Source organism: Cibotium barometz, chromosome 12 (genome assembly GCF_041138505.1).
Source record: "Cibotium barometz isolate CiBa-2024 chromosome 12, ASM4113850v1, whole genome shotgun sequence".
NCBI classification, from domain to species: domain Eukaryota; kingdom Viridiplantae; phylum Streptophyta; class Polypodiopsida; order Cyatheales; family Cibotiaceae; genus Cibotium; species Cibotium barometz.
Window position 1 is genome coordinate 59232708 of NC_141057.1, and position 12654 is coordinate 59245361.

Sequence of the window (12654 nt, forward strand, 5' to 3'; positions counted from 1 at the left end):
GTCAACGGATAGACCCAGCATATACGAGAGAAGTCATCAATAAATGTAGCAAAATAGAAGCAACCTCCTAATGACTTCGTCTGCATGGGACCACAAAGATCACTGTGTATAAGCTGCAACTTTGCAGTTGCTCGTAGAGCCTGATCACGTGGGAAGGAAAACCGATGCATTTTTCCCAAAATACATCCTTCACATATGTGATCTGGAGGCTTCTCCATAAGAGGTAGGTTTGTGAACATGTTATGTCGCTGCATAAGCATAAGACTACCAAAATTTACATGCCCCATACGAGCATGCCATAACTCCGCATCAACTATAGCTGGAGTAAGAGTGAATGCATTATAAGCAGACTGATCCACTGACTGAAATGCATCCAACTGATAGAGTCCATGACATAATGTACCAGTAAGCATCAAGGTCAAGGCATTAGCTTTGTCTTTGACCATGCATTTGTCATCATCAAAGTTGACTTGCATACCACACTGTGCTAAAGAAGAAATGGAAAACAGATTCTTCTTTATCCCTGGTACATATAAGGCATCTGTAAGGCGAAGAATAGAGCCATCAATGGCTGTGAGCTGAATCTCCCGAATGCCACGAACTTGATATGAAGCATTATTGGCACACTGAACAGTTTTGCCAACAGGGGCAGGGCCTACATGACAAAACAAATCCCTGCGAGATGTGATATGCTTTGAAGCACCACTCAAAATACCAAGTACATGCATGCTCTGTCACACTGAGTGCCTGTGAAGACCAAGAGGCATCATAGCTGCATGTGTAGAAACAGTAATCCTTGTCCTCAACAAAAGAAGCAGTTTCCGGAGGAGCTTTAGAGGCATCATTTAGAGACATCCCAGATTCCTTTGCCTTCTCTTTGGCAATCCTCTTCCTACACTCTGTGATGTAGTGACCTGGCTTCTTACAGTAATGGCATTCGCCCTTCTTCTTGGATTGTCCATCACCTTTCTTGGTATCCTGAGATGAACCACCATCACCTGAATTCTGATTTGAACTCTTTGGCTGAGATTTGCCTTTCCCTTTTTGATCTGTCGTAAATGCTTGTTCAGCACTTGTGTTCATATTCATGTTCTTCCTGATTTGCTCTTCTTGTAACAAGAGAGCAACAAGTTCCTGATACTTAAGGGGCTCAACAGCATTCCTCATGCTGAGGTTCAAAGAGGTAGGAAAAGCCAAGTAGGATCTTGGCAAAGAGTTTAAGATGGTGGATACAAGCTGTGTCTCAGGAATAATCTCATCCACATTGATGAGTTGCTCTCTCAAATCCTGCAGCTTGTTCAAGTGGCTAGACATATCATCTCCTTCATGCATTTTCTGATTTTCCAGCTCTCTTTTCAAAAATGAGATCCGTGCCTCATTACGAGCAGCATACATCTGCTCCAAAGTCACCCATGCATTTCGTGAAGAGCCAGCTGAACGAATATGAGGTATAATAGACCTCTGTACTGACAATGCAATAAGTGATAAGGCTTGTGCATCTCTGGCATCTCATGTCTTCTGAGCATTTGTTCTTTGAACAGGCAGTGGCTGACCTGGTGCCTGTGCCTGTTGTCCTCTTCCATGAGCATCCCCTTGGGGAGGAGTCTCTGGAGCCAATGGACCTGGACGTGGTTCATCACCACTAACAAAATCCCAAAGACCTTTTGCCACGAGCACATTTCTCAGCATAAAACTCCACAAGGAGTAATTCATGCCATCCAACTTGTCTTCCTTAGACAAGTACGTGAACACATCACTCTGCTGTTGATTTGCCATTATGCCAATGCACAATGTTGTACCTGTGTATCAAAAAACCCAATAGGGACAACCCTGAAAGCAACTATACTCCACTGAATATAGCTTACCCGAATATGCCTGCACTCTCAATCCTCTGAATGTGCAACACAATGCACCACTGACTGAGTAGAGCAGTGAAAATGGCTCACACAGTGCCAAAATGCCCAAAAATGCCCAAGATTATTGCACCCAAAACCTTGCAAAAAACCTGTAGAGATTTAAATGTGATTTTGCAGGTACACACGGCTGTAGGCTGTACTGAATAGTAGTACGGAACAATGTAGGTACAGGTCGACTGCAAGCTGTACGGAACAGTGCAGGTACAGGTTGACTATACGGAGCAGGTACTGTCCAGAGCTGAGTATTGGTCGGCTGTACGATGGCTGTACAGAGCTGCAGGTACACGCAGCAGGTACTGTATGGAAACAGTTGTCGACAGGTTTGCTGCAGGTATGCGCAGTAGGTGCTGTTGGTCGCCTGCAGGTACTGGGCATGCAGGTACTGTGTGCTGTACGTGGCTGCACAGCTGAAGGCGAAGTACAACTGAAGGCGAGTGACTGAGCGGCTGCAGCTGGGCGAACCTGTACGGACAACTGCAGGGTACGGAACAGAACAGGCGAAGGGGCTTGTACGTACAGGGCAGCTGATGGCGAACCAGTCCGGGCAGTGGCAGGCGAAGATACCAAGGTGAACTTGTACGGGCAATTGCAGCTGTACGGGCAGGACAGGCGAATGCAGTTGATAGCGTGGAACTGTACGGGTACTTATGGCGAGTGTATGAGCAACTGTAGCTGAACTGAAAACAGGTGAACTGATGGCTATGGCCTGTACGGACAGCTAGACTAACCTGCTCTGATACCAAATGTAGGGGTTTGAGCTGTTAGGGTTAGGGTTTGGAAGGTACTTCAGCAAGAGGCGTGAGAGACAGAGAGAGGAACACGACTGCTCATGTTTTGAGTGTTGATAAAATGAAGTACAATAGCCACATAAAGATGTGACCTAAAAGTTGTGTTCACATGGTCCGGCCATAAAGTGTGCCATGTGGACCAAATCACTTATAAACCATAATAAGTGAAACTAAGCTAAAACTGGGGAAAAAACCTCCACTAATTGAAGTAAAAAGTGCCCCAGTAATCTACTGATGATCACTAGCACTCCCGTGGGTGCATACACAACATAAAACCCAACACGAAGCTCTCACTTGTATAGTAATAACTACGGCATAAATAGCCAACTTACAATAACAGGCCATTAACCTTGTTTTATCAATCCAGGAACCCGGGCCAAGTATTTGCTTGCTAATCCCTAATCTTGGGCCCCCTAACCCCATTGGATTAGGTCTCTAATCCGTGGATTAGTGTCCAGGTACATAACATACTTCCCCTTTTTAAGCATTTACTCTTAAATGGAGTTAGGGAAACACTTACTCAAACTAGTTGAGTCTTCTTTCCTCTGTCCTATCTTTCAACTTAATCTTATATATTCAAGGATCAAGTTGTTCCTAAGTTTCCTTTCTTTGATATCTATCACCCTCTCAGGTTCATGTGGAACATAGGACAAGTCCTCGAGCTCGACAAGTTCTTGAGGGGTAACAAGTTGATCCTCAGCTCCCAGCATCTCTTTCAATCGAAAGATTGGATGAACTTTCACATTCAGAGGAAACTCTAGTCTATAAACAACCTGACCGATCTTTCTCAAGATCTTGTAAGGTCCACAATACCTAGGGGATAACTTCCCAACCTTTCCCATACGTAACGTCTCAGAACTCTTGGGCACTTTCAAATAAACTAGCATTCCCTCTCTAAACTCCATGGTGAACGCTGCCTATTAGCATAAAAGTGTGCACGATCTTGTACACTTTTGATAGCCTTTCGTGCATTGACTAGCATTTCTTGCATATTTGCAAAGAAATCCCTAGTTGCACTAATCTCAATACCCTTATGTTCAACTATTACTAGAGATCTAGGTTGATATTCATACATTAGCATAAATGGACTATAACCGGTAGCCGCATGCTTAGCATATCATCCAAAACTTGATTCACCCTCTTTGTTTGCCCATCAGAATGAGAACGATCAGAGGAACTCATATTGAATGTAGTTTTTTTGCTTTCAAAGGCCATAGTTCAGCCATTTTGGAACAATGGTGTACCTATCTCGAAATCACTAGCATCTGTCTCGACCACAAATGGTCTGTTAGGATCTGGCAAGCCAATACAGGTGCTTCCTTCACCTTAAGCTTGAGCGCTGGAAAAGCCTCATTAAGCTTCTCGTTTCGAAAGATCGAGTTGTTAGACTTACGTCCTCTTTCCCTAAGGAGGTCCGTTGTCACTAGCCTGGACATTTTCCAGTATGAAAGGGGTTTGGTGGACTCCAAGATGTCTAAATATTTGGAAAGTACAAGCTTTGGGAATGGGGGATTATCCTAGAATACAAAGGACCACACGCCTAAAATTTAGGAGAGTTGCTATTTTTAGCCCGACTCTGATGGAAATTCTGTTCGCATCATTACATCTGGAATTGAGCAGATACCAAGAGTTGGCAAAGTGCCTATGATAGAATGTCTATCAGTTGGGATATTTTTAGAGATAAAGTTTATGGAAGGACCCATCTCTTAGATTGGGACATGTGGCAAGAAAGTGGACCAAACTGAGACAAGTGGCCTGACACTCATGAGAAAGTGGATCAAAGTGAGACAAGTGGCCTCACACTTGTCACTTACACTTGTCGCTTCAGCTTTTGTGTGGCTCTCCACTTGTCATCATAGCCTTCTCTTTCCATTTTCACTCATGGGAGCCCCAAATCTATAAATTGGAGCCCTCTCTCTTCATTAGTAGAGGCTCTCTTGCTGCACACTAGCCTCTACCACCGTTACAGGCTGCCCTAATGATTGCTACTCTCTTTCTCTCTCTCTTGAAGGCTGCCCATGAAGAATACCGGCTGTTGGGGACTGTTTTGGAGGCTTCCATCGTGAAGAAATACTGAAGACAAGGGTATTTAATCATTTATTATGATTTCTAGTCATTGTACTTGTTGTACCAGCCCTTGTACCTGTTGTACCAGCCACTGTATTGGCTGTACCCGCCATTGTACCGACTGTACCAGCCATTGTACTTTTACTAGCCATTGTACCTACTATACCAATCACTGTGCCTATTGTACCAACATGTGTACTTGTACTTGCCATTGTACCGCCTATACCAGCCATTGTGAAACCGATCCCGTCAAGTGGGAAAGACTCCGTTGGATACCCACACGCTTAATAGCACAACTTTAAAACCACAAATATGAAATGGACAACTTAAAACAACTTGAAATTTAACTGAACAGAAATGGAAAGATGGACACCAGCACTGGGGCCGGAACGGGCCGACCCCCCCCTCAATATATGATATATTTATTGGGAGTATTTAATGAATACAATGCTCCATGGGTTCTGAGAACCAGATAATGTCCATGTACATATGAAAACAGTACCAAACAAATAGGCTCGGATTTCGATGAAGAAAACTCGAAGCAGAACGACCACTAGTGTGGTCCAATCTCTGCGGTCCTGTGCTTTCACTGGACTCCGCGGAGAGCGCCTCACTGGTGTTCCGAGACCACGCACAAACAGGCGCTCTCGTACTAACGCCTGGCTCTCCCGATCTCAGCACCTTTGGACCGAGGTTCGCCAATACAGCTTGGACAACCCGGCACCGAACGGGTGTGGCCGTAGAGGGATGAATCCCTTATCAGATTTAAACATACAATACTTTACTTAAATCTGAAAATTACTTACTTGTAAATGGTTGATAGAAAACCAAAACTTGTGGTATGCTGAAGCCACCCTTGTTGCCGAAACAATTGCCTTGTGGTAAACCACCAAGACAAGAGTCACCGCAAAAGACCACCACCGCCTGCTGTGAGAGAAGGAGCACAACTTACTGGTGGTGGACAATGTCCTAGAAGCAAGAGACCACTTGTTGATGATGCACACGCAGCCTGTAAGTGCTGGACACACAGCCAGTTGCTTTGAGGGGCTGCGTAGAAAGGAGGGGATGTAGTCGCCTTGTGAAGGTGGCCCACGTCTAAGAGCAGCCACAGCAGTACCTTGTGAAGGTGGCCCACGTCTAAGAGCAGCCACAGCAGTACCTTGTGAAGGGGCAGCGCAGCCTGTTGGAGCACAGAGGCAGGTAGCCTTCAGGTGGTGGCAGCCGGCTGCAACCAGTAGCCGCCTAAGCACAGCAAATTCAGCAGCCGCCTTGGGGAAAACATGCGCCAGAGTACAGGCTGTGGGTAAACACCAGCCTGCGCAGCCACCTGGATGAGAATATGCGCAGCTGTACGGAGAAAGATGGTGACCACCTGCTGTGCAGTTCGCAGCCAGCCGCCTGGGGACAGGTACGTGCAGAATATAGGGAGCCGCCTGCAGCAAGCTAGTCGCCAGCAGCAAGAGAAGAGTCGCCGGTTGGTGAAAATCAGCGCCAGGGAGAAGCGATTCATTCCACGCTTGAAGGGGGAAACCTTTTTAATAAAATTTATACAACTCAAGATTTCCACGCATGCATGTGGGGGATTAGTGGGGGTAGGTGACCATGCCCACCCCCACACTCACTTAAAAGTGAGGCTCCCCACCTTGGCCCCAAAGTGGGTGCCCACTTTTAAATAAGTGTGAACCCCTAACCTTATAAAATAAAGGGGTTAGAATAAAATAACATTAAAACAACATGTACCATATACTTACCACCTGTTCACATGCACTGAAACTTGTCAGAATACACACGGCACGAATACTGGCTCTTCCATGGCGTGACAGTCCCATGGATCGAACACAGTCCAGGTCATACACGGGTGGCACTGATCTGGCTCCCGTCCATACGACACCATCCTGCTAACACACGGGTGGCACCAGTCTGGCTCCCGTCCATGTCAGCAAAATACTGGCCTCTTCACATGAGACACCGGCCTGGCCTCAAGTGAACGAGACGCAAAAACTAGGAATGGACCAAATGGTCGGCCAATTGGTGACACATTGTACCTATTGTACCTGTTGTACTGGTTGAATGGAGCGTTGTACTTGCTGTACCAGCTCTATTGCATGAAGACCCGTGGTTTTTGGGGAAGAATTAGTACCCACACGGAGGTATATGGATTATATTATTGGCTTGGCATTTCTACAGCCTATGTTCCGGCTTGGTTTGTAATATGCAGAAGCTTTGGAGAAGAATCGGTATTTTTAAAACTCAGAAATCAGCACTCTTTTCGCGATGGAAATTAACGCACAAACTGAAAGGAGATGTGCAGAAAATAGAGAGAGAAGGGAGAGATGGAGAGGACACAGTATTGGGTCCCAATTACCCTCTGTAGGGCCCCCACCACAGACGGTGTATTTGCTTTATTAGAATGATGTGAATCTGAAAAGAAAATACATAATTCTTGACCTTACTTGGCTGGGAAAATCCCTGCCCTTGACCTTCAGTTCTCCACCCCTTTGCTTAGCAACTCCCTTGGCTTGTCTAGCCCTTGATTTGCTTGAGCTCTTGGTGAATAATGAGATAAATGAATGGGATTGTGGGCTAAGCCTTTTATACTACTCCTCATGAGCAGGCGGCCAGCATACATCCAGGCGGCCAGCATAAAAGTCCCACGACTTATGCAAATTCAGCAATAAATGCTAAAATAAATCCCATAAATGCTGCGTTTTATTCCTAGCTAGCTGGGAGGTGATGCGCCTGCATTCCAATGGCTGGGCAAGCCTTTTGCACACATCCCAAGGGCTAGGCAGCCTGTATGGGCAGCCCCATACTTGCCCTACAGCCATGAAAAGGCTGTAAACTCCTGGAATTTGCTTTATTCTTGCCCTAGGGCTGTCCTACAGCCCTTCCATGGCTGGTGGGTTCAGCCTGGGCCTTCCTGGCCCTCATGGGGGTGGTTCCACACCATTCCCATGCCCACACTAAGATCCGGGGTCGCCCTATGGGCTGGCCCCTTGTCCTAACCACTATCTACTCAATGATCTGGCATCCGGTACCATACCAGATACACAGAATCACTAACATCATTCTAGAGGGAGACTCACAGCGCGGACTGGCACTGTTTCATGTGCAGGACAGTGCACACCTGACCTTAGACTCCTGTGGAGGACAATGCACACCTGACCTCGGACATCTGAGATGGATCCCTGGCTGACTCGTCCCGAACTGGGCTCACATGGGACTAGTTCACCATCCCAGGTCCTACACCTTCTGTACTAAAATGTCTACGTGGCATCCAAGTGTGGGATGCACGTGACATGGTTGCCTCGTGTTGGGCTGTGTTATGGCATATGTATATGGATAATCCGGCATCTCCCATGGGGAGAGTAAGGCCCTCAAAGCTTGTACATGATATTATTCTCCTTGGGTGATAAAATACTCTAAGGGGGGGGTCGGCCCATTCCGGCCTCTATGTGGTGTCACATGTGCAAGCTCCATTTTCAGCATTTGTGGATGTTTTGTCCAACTTTTATGTTTTATGCAAAGTGATGATGGATATGTGTTAAGGCTGTGGCCATGTTTAAGTGTTTTAATATGCATTGATGGTATCAACAAGTGTGCCAAAGGCCCTAGTCTTCGGGCACCCGCCGTGAGTTTCATCCGTGGTTAGCTGTGAATATGTCAGAATGCACAGCGGAAAATGAGACAACTGTTGTGAGAAAGAAAACTCAGAAGTGTAGAGAGAGAGAAGCTGTATAAACTCTACTATATACACAAGATCCGGTACAAAAAACTGGGGTGGGGGGGCAGCCAGCATATATACTATCTAGGGCATGCAGTTGGCCTGTAGTAACAACTGGGCCGATAGCCCCGAGATATGCCCATGACTGAGAAAAAACCAGTCACCCAGTACGTGACAAAGTTGGCCAACAGCGCAAGACCAGTCGGCCAGAAACAGTCAGCCCCCACGACCAACAAGTAGGGAAAACAACACGGAAAAAATAGGAAAAATGGAGAGAACTCTTGGGCGGGCACACCCACAACAGAGGCCCTCACTGGGTGATATGGTACAGACAGGAAATGACTGCTAACAGAATAATCCCTTACTGACTTCTTAAGAAAGACGGTGAATCCCAAAAATGCCAGAAGTTGCCTTACAGTCTAGTGAAAAATTGTCCAATTTAAAACCTTATGTATCCGCTCAAGATCTGTGCTGATCCCATCTCGAGAAATCCGATGTCCTGGATATACGAGTTCTCTTTTGAAGAACTTTCTCTGTCGTATACTTGGCATACAACTTCTCCTGCCTCAGAATCCTCAAGATAATCTAGGGATGTTTGACGTGGTCCTCCAGAGTACGACTATATATCACGATATCATCTTGAAACATGACCATCAATTTCCCTAAATAATCTCTAAAGAGATCATTCAGCATGTGCTGGAAAACAGCAGGAGCATTCGTGATCCCAAAAGTTAACACGAGGAACTCGTAATGGTCATACCGCGTACGGAATCTAGTCTTAATGAAGTCTTTCATTTGCTATCTGTAACTTGTGATAATCAGCACGAAGGTCAATCTTCGCGAAAGGGTTAGTTTATCACAACAGCTATGGAGGCTTGAAGATATCCATGGTGGTGAGTATTGAAGAGAGAGAGTGAGAGAAAGACTCAAATGGAGAACCAAAGACAACGATTGCAAGGCTCAATGATATTCTATTGATTGTTTATTAAAAGTTCAAGGAGTACAGTGCTTTTTATAGGCTTAAAAGCCTTATCTTTGACACACCACATTTATTGCGCGGTAATGACATATGGCAAGTCCTATGCCATCATTGGTATCACAATTATACATAAAATGGCTATAAGAGGTAGGTCACTCACATACTCACTTACTCACATAAGTGAGTGTACACACACCCTTACATGGGCTATTCACACAAGCACACAAGCGGGTACACAAACAGGGGTACAGGTATACGATGGGTACACACACAGAGACTCTGAAATACCCAACAAACCCCCCTTTAGAGCGATGGTGGAGTGACCCCATTAAATAATCCACCGTAGTAGAGCAGCCCGGCCTCCCATAGAAAAGCATGTACGGCTATTAGATGCAGGCATGTACGGCTATTAAATGCAGGCCAACGGGACATTCTATCGCTTTTCCGGAAAAAAAAATTGGCTCCCACATAGTAACATGTCCTACATCTTGGGATGTTTTCTGTAATCCCATCTCTCCAGGATCCATCTCGGAAAGCATAACAGAGTCTACATGGAAATCATACATCTGAACCTGCATCCGAACTGTCCGTGGCATTGAACGCACCCAACAAGAGAATACCCCCTTGTTGGAAGAACTCCGTAATGTCTGCAAACAAAGGGATTTCCCATCTTACAACTAATCTCGTGCATAAGCTAGGTGGGAACTAGCATACTGCAATGTACATCATCCTGAAGCCAAGCCTGGCTAAGTGCATCCACATGAAACAAGCCTTCTCATCCCATCTGACCACTGTGAGTACCGTGCACATATTAGGCCAAAACAAGCATGACACTCCTCCTGAAAAAATGATATTCCTCCTTGTGTAAGTCTTGGCAAAGCCACCTCTGTGTGCGTGTAAGTCTTGGCAAAGCCACCTCTGTGAGCGTCTCTGTGTGTGTGTGTGTGTGTGAGAGAGAGAGAGAGAGAGAGAGAGAGAGAGAGATGATGTGATCGCTTTTCCCAGGAAAGGATATCAATCAAGGGAGGGATATCAATCAAGGAAAAAATATCTGAGTTACTGCCTGGTTTTTTGCAAATGGGACTCTCAGATTCACGCTCGTTGTTCGATCTGATAGTTTGTGAGAATTGTAATATGTCAGAGTTGACAGCTGGTAATATTCGGGTATTTTAATCAGATTTGTTTTAATATTGGGTTTATCGGTTTTTGTTTTTTAGGTGATCCAAAAAAAGAGTGCAGTTTTAAGGAAGTTATGTTTCGATAAGTATCTGTCTTCTCTGAGTTGGTCTTTCTTGAGCTTAGAGAAAGTACGTGCCTTCCTTGAGTTGGCTTCTCATGGTTAAGAACGGAGTCAATTATGGCTTTGGATAGAGTTTTGACTTAAGAAAAATGCATAAAAGCTTTTATTTGGATGTAGTTTGGTTACAATGGTTATGTTGATTGCTACCATTATATGTGTATGCCATCTCTGGTATCAGTAGCTGCTGTGTAATTGTCTGCATAGGGAGCACAGGGCACAGCAGGTAGAGAATTGATCTTGGAGCATATGCTGTGTGTGAGACAACACATTGGCAAGGTCAAAGCCCTAATGGTGAGCTGCAAGTGCATGGGGGTCCCCAAACATCTTAATTGGCTTGCTTGGAAACTGTGAAGCTAGGAATCCCCCTACTAAAAACAAAAAATACTTGTGAAGGGGACTCCTTTGACTGGGGGTTGGGGGTTTGACATATCTAAAGTTGGTAGGCAAGACTTACTTTCCGTATGCTGAAAATAATGACAATCTTGCTGATTTTTGGGCCTCTCTCAGTAAAATATTAAAAGATTTTTGATGCAGAATGTGTAGACCTTCAAGCCATACATATTGTATAATCTCAATGTCTTCCGATAATCCATGCACTCTCCCCTCCGCATACACACACACATCTGACGAGGCAGGCTTTAGAAGGAATAACTCAACATTAGATTACATCTTCCCCCTCCTGGCTGTGATTTAGGAAGTTAGGGCACATCGGCAGTGAGCCTCTTGCTGTTTTGTAGACTTCGAGAAGGCTTTCGACTCGGTCCCGGATCATTACTTCTCGGCCGTGTACAGGAGGTACATTTACCATATGAGGTGATCTTGGGAGTGAAGACATTATATGAGTCTGTGACAAGCATCAGAAGGGTTTTCAGGAGATTAGTATGACCATCGGGGTCAACAGGGCTGCCCACTTTCTGTGACGCTTTTTAAGTTATATATTGATGTGATATCTGGCTTCATTGACCTATTGGGAGGTACAGGCTTACAGCTAGCCATGAGGGAAATGGAAACGCCACGTCAATTGTTTGGGGGGGGGATCATATAACAATAAATTGAAACAATTAAAGTTAGCATTTCAAAATCCAAACTCCAGAGTCCACGCACAAATCAAAAAGATTTTAGACTGTAGACTCTACATTCTAAAATCTAAGACGTAGATTCTACAGCGTGACCCTCAAGATTGAACATTCCTGTTTCTTAAAGTTTTTTGACTCATCATGATTAGTTGGAACATCTTCTTGGGCCTCTGTAGGCTGATTGTCAGCATCCTCTACGGTCTCCAGAATCTCTTGAACTTTACCATCATCTTCATCGAACTTGTGAAAGCCGATGTATAAATTCCGGGTATACTCTTGCTTCATCCTTGTTAGCAAACACAAGTTTGCATGAACAAAGACGAGATCATTTGCTTTTTGAGTTCCAAGCCGGTTTCTCTTCTTTGTGTGGATGCTACTAAAGGTGCTCCACAATTGCTCCAATGCGAGCAAGAGCAAAACTTGGCTCAATATTCGAATGGCCAAGTTTTGGAGCTGAGGAGAATCAGCTCCATAGTCCCCCCACCAAGTTACAACGCCAACATGGAACCTGAAATTTAAGAAACATACATTGATAAGCTCTAATATCTATGTTCATATCTATTATCAAGAGACAGTGTTAATTGTATTATACAATTTTAAAAGCCTTAAGATTACCTGTCACGCTGAGCATCACTCCATCCAAACATGCCCTCCTTGCCTTGATAGCTTGCAAGTTGGTCCTTCCCAATTCGACGTTGCTCATGAGAACTAATCAACCTTTGAAGTGTGGAGTTCCAACCCCGAACTACCTCGCCATTTGCCTGTTGTTGTCTTCCCTTGTGTTGAAACTTAGGGTCCAAACAC

The 12654-nt window shown here is 45.0% G+C and overlaps 1 protein-coding gene across 1 annotated transcript in view; it reads left to right on the top strand.

The window, feature by feature from the left end:
• The window catches only part of LOC147633633 (uncharacterized), a 114974-nt gene that overhangs the window by 58326 nt on the left and 43994 nt on the right, over positions 1–12654 (top strand). Inside the window, exon 6 of the mRNA XM_086805751.1 lies at positions 10480–10627. Coding sequence (XP_086661877.1) covers positions 10480–10627 — 148 coding nt within the window. The remainder of the gene's footprint in view (positions 1–10479; positions 10628–12654) is intronic.